This window comes from Corvus cornix, chromosome 18, assembly GCF_000738735.6.
Source record: "Corvus cornix cornix isolate S_Up_H32 chromosome 18, ASM73873v5, whole genome shotgun sequence".
Classification (NCBI taxonomy): Eukaryota; Metazoa; Chordata; class Aves; order Passeriformes; family Corvidae; genus Corvus; species Corvus cornix.
In genome coordinates, this window is record NC_046347.1 from 1578668 (window position 1) to 1600278 (window position 21611).

At 52.7% G+C, this 21611-nt stretch overlaps 1 protein-coding gene across 1 annotated transcript in view; it reads right to left on the reverse strand.

Annotated features, from left to right (window-relative positions):
- Positions 1–21611, reverse strand: part of DNAH9 (dynein axonemal heavy chain 9) — a 179501-nt gene that overhangs the window by 91821 nt on the left and 66069 nt on the right. The window contains 11 exon segments of the mRNA XM_039562282.1: positions 2725–2964; positions 3899–4001; positions 5093–5258; positions 10093–10300; positions 10903–11076; positions 13558–13732; positions 15407–15554; positions 16173–16281; positions 17342–17469; positions 19629–19839; positions 20527–20814. Coding sequence (XP_039418216.1) covers positions 2725–2964; positions 3899–4001; positions 5093–5258; positions 10093–10300; positions 10903–11076; positions 13558–13732; positions 15407–15554; positions 16173–16281; positions 17342–17469; positions 19629–19839; positions 20527–20814 — 1950 coding nt within the window.

A 21611-nucleotide genomic window follows, 5' to 3' on the forward strand; every position in this document is an offset into this window, starting at 1 on the left:
TCTGGGCAAACCCACACCAAACACCCAAGGGAATGTGTCCTGTTGACCCAGAACTCCCAAAGCTGCTTCTCAACCCAGAATGATTTGGGTTGGAAGGGGCCTTAAAGACCATTCCATCCTCCCCCTGCCATGGGCAGAGACACCTTCCACCAGAGCAGGTGTCCAACCTGGCCTTGGACACTTCCAGGGATCCAGGGGCAGCCACAGTTTCTCTGGAAAACCTGTGCCAGAGCCTCACCACCATCACAGGGAGGAATTCCTTCCCAATATCCCATCTAAACCTACTCTCTGGCAGTGGGAAGCCATTCCCTGTGTCCTGTCACTCCATCCCTCGTCCAAAGTCCCTCTCCAGCTCTCTTGGAGCCCCTTCAGGCACTGGAAGGCCACAGTAAGGTCACTTCAGAGCAATCCTCAGGCTGAACAAAGCCAATTCTCCCAGCCTTTCCTCCCAGCAGAGCTGCTCCATCCCTCTGCTCATCCTGGAGCCTCCTCTGGACTCCCTCCAGCAGCTCCAGCTCCTCCCTGTGCTGGGACCCCCGAGCTGGACAAGTGTTTCAGGTGGGGTCTCATGAAGGAGCACAGAGGGGTGGAATCACCTCCCTCAACCTGCTGCCCACACCCCTGGTGGGAATGCCTGTTTCCCACATTCCTTTGAAGGTTTACACTCATTACACCCATTTTGATCCCCCACCCAGCCTCCCCTGGCCGGGCTGGGGTCCTGCTCTCAGCAGGTGGGACCCTTCAGAGCCAGGCACCAGCCCAGATGTCCAGTTTTTTCCATCCAACCCCATGCACCCCGTGGGTGCTTTGTCAAGAAGGAAAAATAGTTTGTAAATGTTACTGGCGTCTTTTTGTTTTTTAATCAATTAATTCTAATTAGGTGCATTCTGCCTGCAGGAAATATCAGTTGCTGTCTGCTTAGCACAGTGTGTTTACCATGAACTCTATTAAAATGCATAAAAGAATTATATTTCAAAGAGGTGTCGCCTATACTAAGCCTATTAACAGCACACAGGGTTTTCAATGGTATGAATTAAACAGACAGCTTTTATTCCTAACATCTAATTATTTATACATTAAATATTTAATGCATTGACAGCAATGTAAAGCAGGCCCTCTCAGCTCACTGGTCCACGGCTCAGATTGTTTGGGTTTCACATTTGTCATTACAGCTGTCAAATTATTTTATTTATTCCAGGAAAAAAAAAAATGGTGAGAAAAGCTGACAACTCAAAGAGAGGAAGGAGAAACGCATCAGATCCCAAACTGGTTAAAACAGAATTCAAAATCACTCAATGCCTCTAAAATCCCTTTAGTCTAAAGACCCCCACACCCCAAAAGCACGAGGGACACGTGGCTGTGGATCACTGCATCTGGGATGGAGCTGGGGCCAACACTGAAGAGATACAAACAAAAAAAGAGCACGGAGAATCTCTTGAATAGAGGAGGAGGAGCATTCCTGTCACTGCCCTCTGGCCCAGCACTGGGATCTGGCAGGATGGTTTCTATTACCCCCCAACCCAATTAAAGCTTCCCATTGAAATGCTCCTGTTCTCTCAAAGCCCAGCTTAACTGGGAGGCAGGATTTAACATGACCCACATCTCACGTCGGAGCTGCTGGTGCTCAGCTGAGCGCAAGTGACAGGCCTGACTCCTCCTGACACTGTGGAGTTATTCACTTGTTCAAGGTCCTGTTCCTGGCTTTCCCTGTCCTGTCATTCCTCCAGCTCCTGTCTGATGGGCAGGCACAAGGCACTGAACTTCCAGGCACCTACTTTGTGAAACAGATGTTAACAAGGACAGTGACAAATCACCAGCTGGGGGTTTAGAACAGGCTATGGTGCTGACCCTTGGTTTGGCTGCTGAGGAATTTATCAAATTGTATTAATCAGCCTGAAACTCTGAAAGGCTCTTGAGCAGGAACACCAGCTGCTTCAGAGCATGAGACTGCTGGGGAAAACAGAAAAACAAAATCTCGTTGAGGATGGAAAAAACCACTTCTGAAGCTGAACAAGTTCCCTTTGGTGCAGCGGCTGGTAATTCAGTTTCAGTGGTAAAATCAAAGCTGGTTTGGATTGATTTACCAGCTCTTTAAATGCCATCCTGCACTCACAATGCTGAGCACCTGAGAGGACACACTGGCACAGCCACCAAGCTGTCCTGGCTGTGGCACAGCAGCTGAAGCAGTTACTGCTCTCCTCTCCTCTCCTCCGCTCAGGGCCAGCAGCCCAGAGAATCCACCACCTGCCCCATGCAAACGGAGCTTCCCTGGCTGGTGGGGTGGTGCCATCGACCCCCACACTCACACGAGTGGGGTGGGGCTCCCCGGGACAAGCCCAGCTCCACCACACTCACAACAGCCACTGCATGAAGGGCTGAGGTCAGCAGCGCAAAGCTCCCTCCAGCTGGTCCCTTTTCCAGCCAGGGGACACTTCAAACCCCTCAAAATCTGCACCTCCTTCTGGAACTGTGCACCCCTCCCCACTGGCCAGAGGAGGCTGGAAAGTAAATAAGCTTTTGACTGATCTTCCCCCAAAGTCATGGGTGATGGCTCTGGAATGCATTCAAAACCAACCAGGAGCTGGGGAATGGCCCAAGGTCACCCCCTTTGCTCAGGGGACACCCCTGCTGTGTCATTACTGGGTGGGACACTGTGTTTGGCTCACCAGCTGCCTGTGACATCAGGACAAACTCCAAGTGCCACAGGACAGGAGCTGCACTTACTTGGAAGATATTGGAGAAGTCTCTGAGGTTGAAAACGTAGTGGAACTTGACAGCTGTGGGCAGGAAAGTGGCAGCCACCTTCCGATGCAGCCCCAGGGCCAGGGCAATGAGCTGCTGGGCTGATTTTTGCACAGGCTCTGTGAAATTCCCACTGGCCAGGTGCTGCACTAAGATGGTGCTGTAGATCCTGGACAAGGCCTCCTGATCAGGGTTGGAGAGGGCGAAGACACAGAAGTGACGCTGAGGAAGAGAAAGTGAGACACGGAAAGGTCAGAGAGATGGGCAACCACCTCCCAGGCCAGTGCCCTTTGGAGGACCTGCTGTGGCTGGACACAGCACTAAATAATCTTCCACTTCCCAGGAAAGGTTGTCCCAGATGATCCTTCAAGGTCCCTTCCAACCTGGGACGCTCTACAATCCCATGACTTGCAGTCCACCAGAACCACCTCCCCCTTCCAATTCCCCACAGAGGACAGCTGGCAGGTGACACCTTCTGCTGGCTGAACAAGGGGTTTTCGATGGCATTTCACTAGGGAAGCTCAGTCCACTGAAGAGCTGGAAGGTCTGGAGGCCCCACTGAGCCCCGGTGAAGCTCAGTCCTGTCTGTGGAAGGAGCAGGTGCCACCTCCCAGAAGACTTTTTGCTGATTTGGAACTCGCAAAGAAAGGGAACATAGAATGGGTAAGGTTAGAAAAGACCTCCAAGATCATCAAGTCCGACCTTTGAACAAATCCCAAACCACACTGTGAGGTGCCACATCTACTCATTTTTGAACACTTCCAGGCTTGGTGACTCCACCACTTCCCTGGGCAGCAAGTTCCAATGCCTGACCACCAAAAGACTTTCACAAACCATGGTCCAGCAGGAAACACCAGCAAGAGGAAGGTAAAATCTGCCTGTCTGAACCACTTTTCCTGAGAGTTGCGTCCAGCTGGCTGGGAACTTGTGACTTCTTCCTCCCACTGAGCAGCAAAAGGAGAGGAAACACAAAGAAGGGAGGAAGACAGCAAATCTGCTGCCTCTCCATCAGGAATTCCAGTCACTGCACAGATCCGTGCTGTTCCCACTGATTGAATGACAGCAGGATCTGCCACAGGCTCTCCTGGAGCCTTGAACCTCAACAATCCACCCAAAATCAGGGCAGGGCCGTGCCTGCCGTGGCGCAGGGCTTTACCTGGAGCCGGGGGTTGATGGTGAAGCTCCCCGCAGTGGGGTTCATGCAGGACACGTACTGCACATTGCTGATCTCCTTCAGGGACAGCCTGCTCCTGTCGTACCTGGGGGCACAGCAAAAGCCACAGACGGTGACTCCAGCCAAGGCAGCCACCACTGCTGTGCCTTGAGTGTGTCTGTGGGCTGCCAGGACCCTTGTGGCTTCTGGGGGTCACACTCTGCCCCTCTCCGGGAGCAGAGACTGCTGCATGTCTGCACATGGCCCAGCACACAGGGCCCTGCTCCTGGGGGACATCCCACCAGCTGGTAACAAGTGCTGAGCAGAGCTCTCGGGTCAGACCCAGCACAGAAATTGTGGGAAATCACAGGAATCACTCTGGTTTGGGCCAGCCTGGGGTGGGGGCAGGCTGCCTGCAGGGAAGGATGGGTGGCTGCTGGCAGAGCTGGGGTGCAGCAGAGCCCCGAGATCACTGCTGGGGCCAGGGCAGCCTGAGGGGACAGGAGCTGTGCCCCTGTCCCTCCTCAGCACCCTGGGCTGAGCTGCACCCGCCGTGCTGAGGGGTGCAACAGCACAGAGGTGCTGCTGAGAGCGGGGCAGGGAGCCTGGACCTGCCCAGGAGGGGACAGGGGGCACAAGGTGTCCCCCACCACGGGGCATTGCTCACACACACACCCAGAGCCCTCTTTTTGCCCAACCTCCCCAACACCCCAACACCCCCAGCCCTGAATTTCTGCTTCCGCCCCACTGTCCCCACGGCTGGGAAGCTTTGGCTCAAGTCCAGGCACACACACGGCTGAGGAGACTGGGAATGGCTCTGTGGCTCTGCCTTGCTTTTCCCGTGGGAGGGCTGTGAGCATCCCTGTCCCAGCAGTGCTGTAAGACACTCCAATCTCCTTCCAAAACACTGCCGCTGCTTTTCCTACAAATTACCTCTGCCTGCAGACCGACTGTTTGTTGCTGCCTGACTGAAAACAGCATCAGGAGCTCACACAGCAGGGGCACTCCATGGCCTCCCTCCATGCTCAGCCAGGCAGGGAGCGTTTGCTGGGGACATGGGACACCCCAGGCTGCACAGTGTTCACCCAGAGCCTCCCAGCCAGCTCCAACACGGGATGGGAGGAGGGCTCTGCGCTGTGACTTCACCTCAAACCCCATTCCCAAAAGGGTCTCAGCCCAGCCCCAGCAGGCTCCTACCAGTGGCCATAGTCCAGGTGCTGCCTGAGCAGCGTGTGGGGCTGCACGGTCCCGTAGGCGTCCACCTCAGGCATGTTCAGGTCGTCGATGAAGTACACGAGCCTCTTGGTGCCTGGAGGGCCGTAGTTCCTGCCAGCCTTTTTGTCCAGAGGCTTCTCCAGCACACCTGTAGGGGCAGGAGTGACAGGAGAGGATTGCTCAGCCCAGCCCTCTCAGCTCCACCTGGGATGTTCAGGGCTTTTTAGGAAGGCAGAGCTGCTCTTGGCACAGGACGCTGCTCCCCAGCAGGACAGGGGCTGTTCCCATGCCAGGGGCCCTGTCTCGAGCTGACAGGATGGTGGCTGTCCCCACACCCTGCCTGGGAGCCCTGCAGAGGCCCCTTGGGCAGATTTTTGGTCCGATTCAACCCAAATCACCAAGTTTTCAATGCCTCCTTGCAAACAAAACACAGCAAACTGCTACAAGCCAGGTCTGCCTCAGAGCAAACACAAGCTTGTCATGCACGAGAAAGCCTTTTCCACCCCTCCTGCGTGTTTGTTTAAACTCAATCCTCCTGGCTGAGATTATCCTGATCCCTAGCACAGCACAGTGAGTCCTCCAGGCTGCCTGTGTCCCCGAGCAGGGACAGCAGTGGCTCAGCACCGGGGTGGAGCCAAGGAAATGCTGGAGCACAAAGCCCATGAGCAAAGAAATTTTGTGAAAGAAAATGCATTTTTTACATCTTTTAGACAAAGGAAAAGAGCGGGTTGAGGGCCTGGACAACTTCAGAACAATCAAAATAATATTATCTGTTCAAATGCACCAAAGAGAATCGTAGAATCTCAGAATGGGTTGGGTTGGAAGGGACCTCAAAGCCCATCCAGCTCCACCCCTGCCATGGCAGGGACACCTCCCACTGTCCCAGGCTGCTCCCAGCCCCAATGTCCAGCCTGGCCTTGGGCACTGCCAGGGATCCAGGGGCAGCCCCAGCTGCTCTGGGCACCCTGTGCCAGGGCCTGCCCACCCTCCCAGGGAACAATTCCTGCCCAATATCCCATCCATCCCTGACCCCTGGCACTGGGAAGCCATTCCCTCTTATCCTGTCAGGGCAGGCTCAGGTTGGACACCAGGAGGAATTTCTGCATGGAAAGGATGCTCAGGCCTTGGCAGGGGCTGCCCAGGGAGGTTTGGAGTGCCCATCCCTGGAGGTGTCCAAGGAATTCCTGAACATGGCACTCTGGGCTGGAGACAGGGTGGGTGAGCTTGGACTCGATGGTCTGGGAGGGCTTTTCCAACCTCATGGACTCTGTGACCAGACTGAACAGCCCCAAACACCTCCAAGTCCCCTGATCCTCTCCCCAGCACCATCCAAACCTCCAGATAACCCAACAAGGCTCACTTCCAACGCGAGCTGTCCCATCCCCACCCAGTTTTAAACGGGATCCCACACGAGTAAGGGAGAGCACGGAGAGAAAATCTCTTTGGGAAGCTCTGGAAAATTCCCATTTGTTTTAGCAGACGGCTGAGGTAACGTGTTGCTCGAGACTGTAGCATTTTGGGAATATTTACAATGCTGGAGTGATATTTAATGTAAATCACCCCACACTGCTGCACAAAATGTTTTATAGCTTATTGATTCCTTTCACTGCAGCCTGAGCAACCTTTCCTGCCTCAGAAAGGGGCACAGCAAACAGCAGCAGCTTTTCCCTGCCTGGATCCTGGGATGATTTGGATGCCAGGGGCTTTCTTGGAGACCATCCTCACTCCCCAGTGCTCCCAGTGCTCCTGGAGGTGGAGGCAGAATTTGTTTCCCTGGCACAGTGTGGGGCTATCACCAGCCCTGAAAGCAGCTGCACAGCAAGGAGCAGTCCTTTGCAAGCAGGGACAACTGGGAATTTTGATAAAAAATTGGTGCAAATGCACACTTCAGCCATTCCTTATCAAGGGTGAAAGTTATTAAGGAAAATTTATATTCCCTTTTTTTTTTTTTTCAGACTACAACTCTTGCAAAGCCCCATTTGTTTCCTGCTTGGGTGCCCTGCAGACAGGCTGGTTACCCACGAAGAACTCAGCTGTTTTCTTGCCACAGACACTTCTGCACAAAGGCATGAATTGTGCTGAGAAAAATGATGGATTTTCCCTCAGTGGAATCTCTCTCCCCCTTCAATAAAACCACAATATTTGAAATTTCTGGTAGCAAGTCAAATTAAGTGTTTCAAATAAGCATTTAATTTAAATTTAATTAGGCCTTAATTAACATACAGAATCAGCCCTTTTCGAGGTTAAACAAGGATGCGGGAGATTCATCACAGTGAAATGCAATTACTGGGGATGAAGTGACATATTTGTGGAAGTTGCATTTTAATTCAAAGCCTATCCCACAATAATCCTGAAGGGTCCCTGCTCTGAGCTCCTGACACACCCCCTCAAACACTCACTGCACACCAGACTGGGCAAGTGTGGATCTTCTCACCCTGATGGCCAAGGGGGAAATGTTACCCAGCCCCAAAAAAACAACATTTATTGTCATTTTCTCAAGGAAGATCTGGAGTGGGAAGGTGTGGAATGAGGGCAGGGCTACAGCTGATGGAGGAGCAGAGGTCCAAGAGGGCAGGAAGCAGCACACCAGAGGTCCAGGCTCCACAGGAAGAGGGATTTGGTCACAATACACCAAAGAAAATCCCCAAACTGTGCCCAGGTTTGGGCACAGAAGTCTGGCTCCTTTGAACCCCTATCCACATAAAATTCTGTAAGCCACAGGCCCACAAGGATGGTTTGAACCACGTCCCTGTGCTTCCCCTAAAGAGTGCAGCTCTGAACTTTAAAAATCTGTCCCCACAGGCACCTCGACTAAGAATTCCTGGCTTTCAGGTCGGCTCTTTCTAAAGTTAATAAAAATTAAAATCCCAAACTGCTTCGGATTCCCATTTTACAAATCAAAAGAGGCACCTGGTGGGGAAGGAAAAAAGCAGCCAACTGACAAACTCCACAAAATGGGGCAAATTAACTAAAAAATGAGCAGTAGGGAAGGATGCCAAGCAGCATAAATCACACTGCCCTGCGATGAAGACGTGCTGGGCTCAGCCCGGAGCTCAGAGCAACAGGGACACCCTGTGCCTGCCCCACACCTGCTCACACTCACCTGGGCAGCTGGGGGACACCAGGGTCCCCCCAGGCAGCTGAGCACACACAGCTCAGCCCCCTCCCCAACCAAGGGCACTTCCTACCCCAGGAGGAGGGGGAAAAGGGAGGTTGCAACCATCACCGTGCCCATGGCTGCGAGATTGGCCAGAAGGGGAGGTTTTACCCATTTTCTGCTTGAAGGACAAAGGGCTCAAATGATTTGCTGTGTGCAGAGGCACCAGCAAGTCCAGGAAGCCTCCCAGCCTGCCCCAGAGAGCAGATGTGGCCCCACAGCGTGGCCCCAGAGCATGGGTTGGGGCTGTGCTGTCACTCCTCTGCGAGCAGATCGGCCTCAGAGAGCAATTTTAAACTGCAAAACCTTCCTGAAAATGTTTGCAGTGCTGGGAGCCTGGCAGAGCAGGGATGAAGCCAGGGACACTCATGTTCCCAGCTGGCACCACTCAGCCAGGAACAACCCAAAGAGGGAAGGTTAATCCCTGGTCTGCCCAGAGCTTCACAGAATCTCAGAATGGGTTGGGTTGGAAGGGACCTCAAAGCTCATCTCCTGCCCTGGGCAGGGACACCTCCCACTGTCCCAGGCTGCTCCAAGCCCCATCTAACCTGGCCTTGGGCACTGCCAGGGATCCAGGGGCAGCCACAGCTGCTCTGGGGAAGTAGGAGAAGAGCTCAGTTGGTCAGAACATGGTGCTCATAATGCCAAGGTTGTGGATTTCACTCCCAGAGGGGCCATATCCTTAAGAGCTGGACTTGATGATCACTGTGGATCCCTTCCAACTCAGAATTTTCTGTGATTTCAGGACATTTAGGTTAAACCCAGCTGCATAAAGGAAGCAATTTGGTTCATAGTGACTCGCAGTTGTAATTCAACTCAAAACCAGGTTGCTTCGTTAGTGGTTAATACATAAAGGTCAAATTATTTTCTCTCTCATTGGACACCATTCCAAAATGAGACACCTTTCAAGAAATTCCTGCTTTTTCTTCATCTCTGAAGAGACTACACAGAAAAACTGACCCGACCTCAGTCTCAAGCTTAATTTTTCACTGATGTTTAAAAATCCTCATCAGTGATATTCTCATGGACTTCCCTGGGGCTGGGAATTCCTTGGGGGTCTGAGCCCCCCAAGTCAGCAAGCTCTGTGCTCCTGGGGAGGGGGTGTGGGACCTGCTCCAGGGGCCACGCTGGGCTGTGGCAGGACAGGAGGACAGCCCCAGGAACCAGCCCTGGCTTCCAGCCTGCACATATCCATTAGCACCATCCTCACTGCTAATTGGGATGCAATTCCCATCATTGCACCCTGAGGACAGTTTGGATCCTCTTCAAGAAACCCATCCTATTCAGCACAGGCTTAAATTCCAGCATGTTAGAGACACACTTCAAGTCAAACACAAGCCATAAAAATTGCAGCAGATTGAAGCCTGGGCTTTGGCACAGCCCTGAAACAGAGTGGTGGGGTTAAGAATGCAAATGCTCACGTTGGAAGATGGCATCTCCACAAAACCAGGGCTCTGCTGAGCGGAGTTTCGCGGTGGGGTCGTGGGTGTGCCCACAAACGGCACGGGCAGCTCACCCACGGTCTTTCCTTGAGCACATCCCACTCCAAACCCCAATGGATGCCCCAGGAATGTCACAGAATCCCAGAATTAACCAGCTTGGAAAAGACCTGTGAGATCATCCAGTCCAACCTTTGACCCAACACCACCTTGTCACCAGACCATGGCAGTGAGTGCCACATCCAGTCTTTCCTTAAATACCTCCAGGGACGGCGACTCCACCACCTCCCTGGGCAGCCCATTCCAATGCCCAGCCACCCCTTCTGTGAAGAAATTCCTCCTGGTGTCCAACCCCGGTGCAGTTTAAGAGCCAGCCAGCAGCTTACCTTGCAGCATGGCAGAGGTGGTGTAGTAGTTCAGGGGGACCTTCTTCACCAGGTACCTGTCGGTGTCCAGGGAGCAGAGCGTGTCCCCCAGCAGCACCGACTTGCCCGTGCCAGCAGTGCCCACCAGCAGCACGGGGCGCCGGCGCTGCAGCAGCCTGGCCACGAGGAACCTCACCCGAACTGTCTCGGCCGTGGGCACCAGGCAGGCCTGGGGGACACAGCAACCAGGTGAGTGTCCCCAAGCCCTGCCAGCACCCCACAGCCACCTCCTGGGAGAGCCAGGAATGGGTAAGGTGACCCCTCGGGAAGGAATGATCTGCTGCTGCCAGACGTTCAAGTCCATCCTTCCCGGTGAAGCCCTGGGAGCAGCGTCTGGATCTTCCCACAAACTCACACCTCGCTAAAACGGTGATGATTTTCACAAGTCACCTGCTCCCTGTGGTGCTTCTGAAAGGACAGACAACTGGCAACCACCATTCACTACCTGAGGAACTCTTTTTCTGGCCCAAACATAAACCCATCTCTACTTGCAGCCACACAGAGTGACAACGTGCCATGGTGTCTCAGAGGCTTTGTCCCTGCTCTGTCTCGCTGCTTCTCTCTGCACCCTGGGCACAGCAGCTCCCTGCCCCCTGCTTTTTGGAAGATGGATGGACGTTGTGCTGTTACAGTCAAAGCACAGCAAAAAAGATGAGGAATTGAGTTGTATCCCACAGGGAATTCCATCAGTGCCTGACCTTTCACCAGGCTTCACTGAAACACTAAAACACAGCACCTCCTCCAGCCCAGCAGCCTGCCAGGGGCACCCACCTGCAGTGGCATCTCTGGATCGAATTCAAACTGGGGAATAAGTTTAGACCAAGGCTCAAACTTCTTTGTTTCCGGATCAATGTAAAAGTCAAAGACTGTGCCCTGAGAAGGAAACTTGATCGTCTTGAATTCTGCCACCCACCACTTGCTGAACTCCACTCTGTAGTCCACGAGCTGCCAAAGAGAGGAGAAAAGAGGCAAATCTGGAGAAATTCATTCGAGATGGAGAATGTTATTTATCCCAGTCCACCAGAGTGGGATTATGCCTTAAAATATATTCCACAGCATAACAACCTTATCCTTTTTCCTATTATTAAGTCTAATTTTTCACTTTCTTCATTTTTCCTCATCACTCCTATTTATTGCCCTAAATAATGCATCCTCTGTGCTGATCACTCCTGGTGTGCCTGAGATCAGACAGATGGATCAATTTGAAAGAGAGAAATACGTGCCTATGACTAAACAGACACTTGATTGATTTTTGGTGCCTACTTCTTCCAACAGACAAGGACACCACATCCATCTCCATCCATGGCCATGGGTAGTCAGAGCATGCATACCAAATCTCTTCCTCACAAACCACACTGCCCTGCACACACTTAGCTGTTGCTTTCTGGCTTCTTTTCAAGCAGGACTGCAGCCCCCAGTGCAGCAAAGCATGGGACAGGGACTGTGCTCCTGTGGCTCAGCTGTTTCCAGCTGTTTCCAGCTGTTCAGCTGCCACAGAGCCCAGCAAGCTCCTGCTTTCCTGCTTTCCCCATTCTCTCTTTCCATGCATGGGGATTTTGAAGCACCTGAACTTTGTTTTGGGAGCTGGGGTGACAGTTTTTGCTTTAGATACTAAGTCAGGACTTGCAGAATGTGCTTAGTCCCCTTCCCTGCCTCAGGTTTCCTCTGTGAAACTGGGCCAGTCACTGTCTGAACCTTTCCTGTGCAGAGCACAGGGACTGCAGCCCTCAGCCCTGGGGAGAAGCAGGGGGGGAAGGAGGGGGAAAGTGCGGCTAAAAAGATGTCTGGGAGAGAGCAGACGCATCACTGAGCCAGTTTTAGCAGCACAGTTTGCTCCTGGGGCATCTCTACTAGGTCTCTCCTCCCCACAGCCACCCCACAGGCTTTCCTGGGACCAAGTGGGACCTTGGACTGCTCAGTCTCCATCAGGAAACCTGGCTCTGAACTGAGTGTCCTCTGCAAAGCTCCCTGAGCCACCACACATCAAAAGACCAGAGGACTTGAAAAACACATTATTAGCATCCAGGATTTTGCAGTCTCGTGCTACCCAGAGAGGCAGAATGACTGTAATCCCCTTTCTCCTGTCGTCACAACTCCTCAGCCCGGCAGCAGAGCAGGGATGTGCAGCGCTGCTAAAAGCTTTCTCACAGTGGTGCTGGGAGGGGCTGCCTGCCCCCCTGAGCCCTTCAGTGGAGCAGTCCCAGCCCCAGCTCTATTGCCAGAATGGTGTCGAGCTCACACTGCTTCCCTTAACAAAAACCCCATATGGATTTCTGCTAATTTCAGAGCCTGGAAATGGCAAACCTCTCATCTGTTTTTATAGAGGGGCCCCGCTCCCCACCAACGAACTCCGAGCAGTGGGAAGCCTTCCAGCCCGTTTCTCCTGACATTTCGGCAGCAAAAGGTCACCAGGAAGGGCACCTTCAGCAGGGAGCAATAAACAGCTTTTATATTGGATCGTTTTTCATCAGGCTCCCCCTCGCTCGGACGCTGCGCGCTCACGCTCTCCTCCCTGACATTTACAGAGCACCACGGGCAGCAACGTCCGGCATCATCCCAGCAGGATGCTGAGCCTGCTCCCAGCTCCTCCTGCCACACCCCCAGCTGTGCCAAGGCCCTGCCATGCCAGGACTAAGTGCACTGGCACGGGAACGCCGTGTCCCAGTGCCACCGACCGCGCTCCAGCCGACCCATGAGGGACTGAGGCAGCAGCTCGTCCTGCTGGGCACGGGCCAGCTCTGCTCCCCAGGCTCGGCTGGGCTGGGCTTTTGAGTCACCCTGCACTGACAAAACCAAGGCTGTGGTTTTCCCAGCTGGCACATCGGGAATGGAGGGTTAAATCCTCCGCAGATCCAGGAAAGCTGGTCTCAAACTCCATGGCCTCGGGGTGGTGGCACCAAGGGAACACCACGCTGAGCTTGGCCATTGTTTGTCCCTGAAATACCGACTGCCCTGCCCTGCTGAGCACCCCTGCCTCGTGTCATTCTACCAGGAATTGAGGATGGCCAGCTCTCATCATCCCCCTGTTATTATTAATCCTGGTGACAGAGCTGGTTTGTGCCACAGAGCCCAGCATTTACCTGCACAGTCAGGTGGCTGGGGAATGCTCCGCTGATGGATTCACCTGATAAATCCATCTTAATTTGATCACTTTATGCACACCCACAACTTCCATAAATTAACATTTCTCCCCAGTGAAATGTTTCTGCAGAAGCAAACACCCTCCACCCTGTGACCCCACAGCCATTCTCCAGTATCACCGCCTGGATAATGAGGTCTTTCATGAAAGGGATTGTTTAGTTCAGGTCTCCAGGTCAAACAGCATCACTGACACAGCTTTAGGCCAGGGGAAAGTAGAAAAAAGTAGGAAAAAAAAGGCAATAAAAGGCTTCTTGAAAGATGCTGATGTGGCACCTCCCTTCTTACCTGGTCCTGAAACATGGATCCACCAAAGGCCCAGACAGCAGCAAAGACAAAGTAAAGTTCATAAAGCTCCTTGGGACAGTCGGGAGGGGTGTTCTCCTCTGTCAGGAGGCATTCCAGGAGGTAGCACAGCATCTGAACCATGCTCTGCTCAGGAATGGGAATAATCTTCTTAAATCTGAGGGATGGAAATTGAAAACATAATTGGGAAATATACTTGGGTGAAGCACTGGGGTTGCTCCCAGCCCAGGAAAGCAAGGCAGGAAGGTTTTGCCAGAATATCAGCATTTTCCTTGTCAGCAGTGAGTGTCTCATTCCCTGGAAAAGCACTAAGGAGAACACCCGTCCTCTGCCTGGACCCGCTGGCACTGGCACACACACACGTAATAACAGTAATCAGAAGTTTCAAGCATTTAAAAACTTTGATCCTCTTGAAAAGAAGTAAAATCGAGGAGTTGCTAAAGGCGATGATTTCCTGGGAGCGTGAGGAGTTCAAAAGCGGTCAAATAGAGGAGTAATAAAATAAAACCTTTCATCTTGCCATTTTACATTCGTTTAAGCTACACTTACAGAATTCCAAACTAATGTTGTAGCAGCACTGAAGTCCTCCATAAAGTAATTAGAGCTATTTGAAAGGTTGGTTCTACAATTTCTGAATTAAGCAAGCTCCCAAAATACTCCGCTCGGGGCTGGTGCAGCTAATCCTGAGGATTTCATGGTCTGACAATTGTTCAGCAGAGAGGGCTGGAGATGCTCGATGGGCTTTGCTGCCAACAGCTTTAAAGTTTGGGCACCCAGAGAGCAGCTCCCCAGCAAGATTCCCAATTCCCAGTCCCAAGGAGCAAGACTGGCACTGCAGCAGCTCCTCCTGACACCCCTCGGGGGCTGCTGGTGCCCAGGTTCAGTTTACACTGACTTTTCTTCTTTTTCTTTTTTTTTTTTAATGAAACTGCAGGTATGGGCAGCAAGCAGAGGATGGAGAATCATAAAATCATGGACTAGTTTGGGTTGGAAGTGACCTTTTAAAGGTCATCTATTCCATCCCCTGCCATGGCAGGGACACCTTCCACTATCCCAGGTTGCTCCAATCCCCGTCCTTGGACACTGCCAGGGATCCAGGGGCAGCCACAGCTGCTCTGGGCACCCTGTGCCAGGGCCTCCCCACCCTCACAGCCAAGAATTTCTTCCTAATATTCAATCTAAATTTCACCTTGTTAAACCATCACCCCTTGTCCCATTTGTCACGTTCAGTGGTCAGTGTCCAGCCATGAAACATGCCCAGGCTGGATGCCCACAGATGGACTCAACTGTGCTCAAATGCTTCAGGAAAGAAATCCGGGAGAGGACTGCCTCTGGAGCAACCCCATCCTCTCACACCAACACCAGCTTCCTGCTCATCCCCAAGGGGCAGGAAAAGATGTGGGGAGAGGATAAAAGAGGATCTGCTCTCTCCATCCTCCACACTTTCTTTCAGCAGTGGTCTGAAATCTGCTCTACTGAAACATAACTTGTGCAGTGAACTCTGCTCTGGCCTGACACCTCAGGAGACTGGAAAGACTTTCTCTTTAGCATCTCCTGCATTTACCTTCCAAGACATACAGAACTGATACAAGCACAGGAACCATCAAATCAATATCCAAGGAGAACCAGAGCAGACCAACCAAGGACAGGCAGGAATGTCAGCCACCCCCTCACCCCACTGCTTCCTGGAGCTGAAGCCAATGACACTCAGGGCTCCTGGGGACAAGGAGGACACTGGGCAGCCCTGGAGCACAGCCCCAGCACCGCTGGTCTGGAAGGTGGTGAGCGACCTGCCCTCGCCAGTGGAGACACAGGCAGCCCGCAGCGGTACCTGGTCCTGAGGGTGTCCAGGCAGACGGGCAGGTACTTGTCAAACAGAATGGTCAGGTTGGCTCTCTCAGACTGGACCTCTCGCTGGTCAATCCAGCTGCTCACAGGGGGATTCCAGCCCAGATCCGAGGCATTGATGTAAAGGATCCCTTGAGGTGCAGGAGAAGAGAGAAGAGTAAGGACACAGCAGATAATCTCCCTTTTTCCTCCACAAACTTTCAGCTACTCTCACACAGCTGAAACGCTGTCAAACACACCTGGTCCCTCATCACCTGCCCCCTCCTCCTGCCCCACTGCAGAGGGAAAGAGTGAAGAGATACACCTCAGGAAACCAGGACAGCTGTCATGATCCTGCCCCAAATTCAGAATATGGTGTTGCCTGAGCCGTGTTATTGCTCTGGGCCCCAGGCACCAGGGAACACCTTCATTCCCCATTCCCATCAACTTCTCCAAAAGATCAGGAGTTCTTTGGGATAGAGATGGGCTCTCCTCATCAGGCCCACACAGAGCTGTACAGGAGTGCTCTCTCAGCAGTGCTGCAGCCATGACCCCACAGCAGCAGTAGGAACACTCCGAGTACACCCCCGAGACAATGCAAGCTCCCCGTATGGGCTCAGGATCCTCCACGTGTCCGTGTGCTTCAGGAACACACCCTGCACACCATGGGCAGCTGTGCTCCAGGCTGGGAGCTTTCAAAGGGACACCAAAAGACTGATTAAGAGCCCCAGATGCCACCTGCTGCACGGTGCAGCCCAGGTGGGACTCACCTGCCCGGGACACGGTGGCCGGGGTGGCCGTGCGCAGGTGGCTGATCTCGAACAGCAGCCTCATCGTGGGGTTCAGAGGGATCCTCTCATTGCTGGCCAGGGTCAGCACCTGTGTGTGCAGACAGACAGACAAGACAGACAGCCTAGAGCTCTCCCAGGAACAGGAATGAAGAGTGTTCAACACTCGGCACTGCTGGGCTTGGCTGCCCAGCCCAGCTCCTCGAGGCACAGCAGCTCTTGGGCAAAGGGCTGCAGCCCCAGCAGTGCCCAGCAGGACAAGGGGGATTCTGCCCCTCTGCCCTGCTCAGGTGAGCCCCCACCTGCAGAGCTGCCCCAGCCCCAGGGCCCAGCACAGGGAGGAGCTGGAGCTGCTGGAGAGAGCCCAGAGGAGGCTCCAGGATGAGCAGAGGGATGGAGCAGCTCTGTTAGTTCTCAGACAGGCTGAGAAAACTGGGGTTGTTCAGCGTGAAGAAAGACCTGGGGTGACCTTACTGTGGCCTTTTGGTACCTGAAGGGGCTTCCAAGAGAGCAGGAGAGAGACTTTGGACAAGGGATGGAGGGACAGGACACAGGGAATGGCTTCCCACTGCCAGAGGGCAGGGATAGATGGGATATTGGGAAGGAATTCCTCCCTGTGAGGGTGGGCAGGCCCTGGCACAGGGTGCCCAGAGCAGCTGTGGCTGCCCCTGGATCCCTGGCAGTGCCCAAGGGCAAGGATTGGAGAAGCCTGGGACAGTGGAAGGTGTCCCTGCCATGGCAGGGCAGGGATGGGATGAGTTTAGGGTCCCATTCTGTGATGCCATGACATGATTTCTGCCAGGCATTAGAACAATCCTTCTCTCTTCCACAACCCAGAATCCAAAGCACTCCCTCAGGGTGGGGAAAAGGTACAGAACCATGTCCCTACCCTATTTTCAAAGGGCCTGAAGTTATGATCAGGACATTTGCAATTACTCATGAGCACAACTCTCCAGAAAAGGACAATTCCAGTTAAAACAAGCTCTAAGCTATTTCCCTCATGCACCATTGCCTTTATGCAATATTGTTTGGTGTATCTGAAGAAACCCCAACGGCATTATTCCGGGAGGTGTTATTCCAGCATCTGCATTTCTCCCAGGCTGAATCCCACCCGAGCAGGAACGCCTGCTTCTTCACCTTAGATCCACTACCTTATTATCATCCATCACAGTGTTAAGAGATTCAATCCACATCGGATCAATATCTCCATCCAGTACCATCCACTTGGGACCATCATGTGAGATGTTGGCCAGCTCTCGCATGATTGATGAAAACAGTCCTGGGAGGGAGACACGAATGTGTTGATGAACATTGAAGTTGTCACCTGCTCTAACAGACCTTTTCCAGCAACTCCCTAAAAATTATGCTTTCCCCTTAAACATTCATAACTCTTTGCATCTTGACATGAATAATACTATGTAATGATATCTGCTTTGAAGAAAAAAAAGCATTATCAGAGTTATTATCACTGAGAATGACTGTGGACCTACACGAGCTTCATTCCCACTGAAAATCATAAGGCATAGGAAAATGCAGAGCAGATACTCAGAGGAAAAAAAAAGACACAAACTACACAATACAGAGAAAATCATCTGAACATGCCTTGAAAATTCTGGGTTTTTTTTTTTCTGTGGCTTGAAGTATATTGGGGAAATCAAGATTCTTTAAACACTGGGTCATGGCTTTAGTGAGACTGAGGGGAGAACAAGCCCAGACTGACATTGAGTGACAGAACAAAATGTCAGTAAAATCAAGGAGACAGAGGAGGATACAGAGTCTCAGGGGGAGTAAATAATGAATGTTAAGAAGAGCGAGAAGCTGGGAACAGAGCAGAAGTACTGCAGGGCAAATGAGAGCTCCACAAAACCATCACTCTCCTCCACATGAGGAAATACCTAGGGAAAGGCTGGTCTGCATGAAGGAACATCAGGCAAACACTAAAAACAACCTCTCTTGCTGTGAATTGTGACAGGAATGCTCTTTGTTTCTCCAGGACGAGCCATTCCCTTGGGATCCAGGAACGGCCGGTGGCACTGCATGAGTGGAGCGCAGAGCAGCTCAGCCGACACAGGTACGAGATGGGGTCAGGAATAACACCTCCCTGGCTCTGCCTGGACTCCATTCCTCACCCTGGACACAGCCTGGCAACCACTCCAGCACCATCAGTGTCAGCAGCAGCTCCTGCCTGAGAGCATCAGTGCCTCCCTCACACCCACCACGGCAGCAGCTGGAGGGAAGTGCTCCTCTCCCAACCTCGGGCATCCACACCACAGAGAGGTCTTGGGATTTGAAAGGAGTTTAGTTCTACAAATAGCACTTTTAGGATTCCCTTGTGGGATCTTTTCCCACCTAACATGGACCAGCTTTCCAGCTGCTGGCAGTGAAATGAGTGACAGGATGAACTCGGGAAGAGGAAAAGGAGGAGCTCATCCAGAAGGGGACACATCCTCTCCTGTCAGGCTGTGCTGAAAATGGCCTGGCTGGTCTTTGACATCAAGAAACAACATCTTCAGGAATGGTTAATGCAGAAGATGTCTGCCATCAGAGAGGAGTCCTGTAAGTTCTCTTGAAACCTTCGAGGATTGACAACACTGGACAGCCACCTGCCAATGTCCCCCCTGCTGTCCAGTGCCACCCACAGTCCCTGATCCACAATCCCCAACGTGCAGTCCTCTCTGCAGGGTGCTGGCTGCATCCCACACTTCCCCGTGTCACTTTGATTCAGGGTCCCCAATCATAATTAAAAAGAATTAACCCTGGCACTGGAACAAAGCATGGGCCAGGGGAGGTGGTGGCAGCTCCTGGGGACCTCTGGCCAAGGATGATTTATGGAGCCGTCCTCCCTCACCTCCCCCACGGCTCCCAGAACAGCCACACACGGAAACCAAAGCTGCCTTTCTGGATTAGTCACAACCCAACGTTCTCACTCCACATCTCTGTAATCTTTCAGCAGGTTTTAAATGCTCATCTTATCCTCCTCAGGAGCAATCAGGATCAACAGCCTGGCAAGTGTCATGTGCTAGAGATCAGGCAGGGATATTTAGTGGAAAAACACCTCTAAGGCTGCTGGGAGTATCCAGCCATGGAAACCTGGCGATGGCACTTTTTGGAGGGCCCCAGTGCACAGCACAGGGCAGGAGGGAGCTCTCTTCCATCAGCGGCCCAGCCCCAAAAAAACAACCTGCCCCACTTAGGAATTGGGAAGTGTTGGTGTTAATGGACATGATAATTATCCTTATGGCAAAAGGATAAATTCCCATTGATGACCAAAAAGCTGTGACACCCTCCACATCCTTCCAACAGCAAACCCTCACACGGCTGGGAGCGGCAGCCGGGCTGTGAGACCTGCACACAGAGAACCATCATCCTGCTGCCACTCAGGAGGATCATTAAAAATACCCCTTTTATCTGCAAATTCAGACAGGAAATGATATTTACCATCTTTCCACTCTCTTGTTGCTGGGTTAATGACGCCGAAAAGCTCGTCATTGGTGACGGCCTTGGGGTTGAGATCTGTCCAGACAGGACGGCGTTTCATCCTCTGGTAGGTCCTGTGCAGGGACCTCAGCACCTGAGACTTGCCCGTGCCTGCAGAGCCCACCACGAACACAGAGTGCCGGACACTCAGCAGCTCCTCCAGCTGCACCACCTGGGGAAACGCCCCCAGAGCTCACACAAAGATGCCAAACTGAAGTTCAAGTGTGCAAAAGCTGGTCTAGGGGAAAGAGTCCCTGCCCCTGCACGGCAGGGGATTGGAATGAGATGTCCTTTCAGGTCCCTTCCAACCCAAACCATTCTATGGAATTGGCTCTCATTGGGCCTCTTCTGCAGAAATTTGTGACCCAGAGACACAAAGGGATTTAGCCCCGAGTTTGGCCTGACCACCCTAACCATGATGGGTGAAATCCTGAGCAGGCAGGCAAACCTCCAGCACTATGTGACAGCCACCAGCCAAGGAGGCTCTCTCTCCAAGGGCTGCATGTGCACAAGCCTACAAGAGTCGGTCTCTTTGTAAATCCAGGGAAGAGGCAGCGCTGGCTTTAGGAGCAGCTGCAACTGCACCAGACCCTGTCTGCAGGGGGAATATTGTGGCTGCTCCTTCCCTGGAAGTGTCCAAGACCAGGTGGACAGGGCTTGGGAGCAACCTGGCCTAATGGAAGGTGTCTCTGTCCATGGCAGGGGTTGGAGTGAGCTGAGCTTTAAGGTGCCTTCCAACCCAAACCATTCCATGATACTGTGATTGTGCAGAGCCCTCTTTAAAGAGCCAAAGATGGCTGAGAAAACCCAAATGAGCTGATGATGGTGTAGGTAGAGCAGAATTATCCCCTGGTCTTACTTTGAGCACAAAGTTGTCCTCAGGCTGCAGCCGGAGCTCCAGCACAGCCTCCTTCACCACGGCCTCGAAAGCCAGGTCACGCTTCCGAGGCACATCCAGCGCAGGGAACAGGTCCCCAATCAGCCCCATGAACACTGGCACATCGTCTGTCACGATCTTGGGGATGTTAAAGTCACGGAGGGAGCGCATCAGGACCTGCTCCTCCGGCCGCTCGGGGTCCGCACGTTTGAGGGAGCCCGCCACCACCAGCACTGACTTGATGGCCCGCAGACCCCAGTCGTAGTGATCCTACATGGGGGGGAAGAAGGAAATAAAAACAGAGATGGGTTTGTGCCTAGACAGTACCAGCACAGGGGCAAGAACCAGCAGCCCCAGCTGCCAGGCCAGTCAGCAATGGAAATGCAGCCAAATCCATTATCTGTGTCGTGGCCAGAGACCTCCACCAGCCTGAGTCAGCTGGTCTCCATTTCAGAAGGTGAGCTTCCCACCAGGGACAGTACTAAAGAGTCAAATATTTCAGCTGTTCGTGCCATCACATGGGCTCAGAGCTGGCACTAAGTCAGCAGGAGGATTTGTGCTCTGGAGACCTAAGCAATTTTTTTCCCTAAACCCCAAAGCAGTTTGCTTGGCCTTTGTGCACGTTAAGCAAGGCCAGCCAGAGCCCTGAATCTGCAGGAGCTATTGAGGTGAAAGGCTTGTTAGTCCATTCTGAGGCCTCAGACACCCAAATTTCTCCATCCTGCCCATCCCCAGGTTACCAGGCACATTTGGTCCTGGGTACAGTCAACCAAGAAGGGGCAGGGAAAGGAAAAGGGGCACTGCTGAAAAGGAATCCTAAAGAGGCATGAGAGGAACTCAAGCCAACAAGCAAGTCCTTCTATTTCTGCTCCAGACCCTGCAGAGCACAGCCCAACAGCTTGACTGATTCATGTGGGAGGCCACAGCTCCCACAGGGCCTCCAGCTGCACAGCACAAAGCTTCCCTGACAAGGCAGAAACCCACCCAAGCTCATGCTGGCACAGCCAAGATCAGGTTTTCCATCTGGAGCCCTGACTCCACTCACCACTGGCCCCAGCTTTGATCTA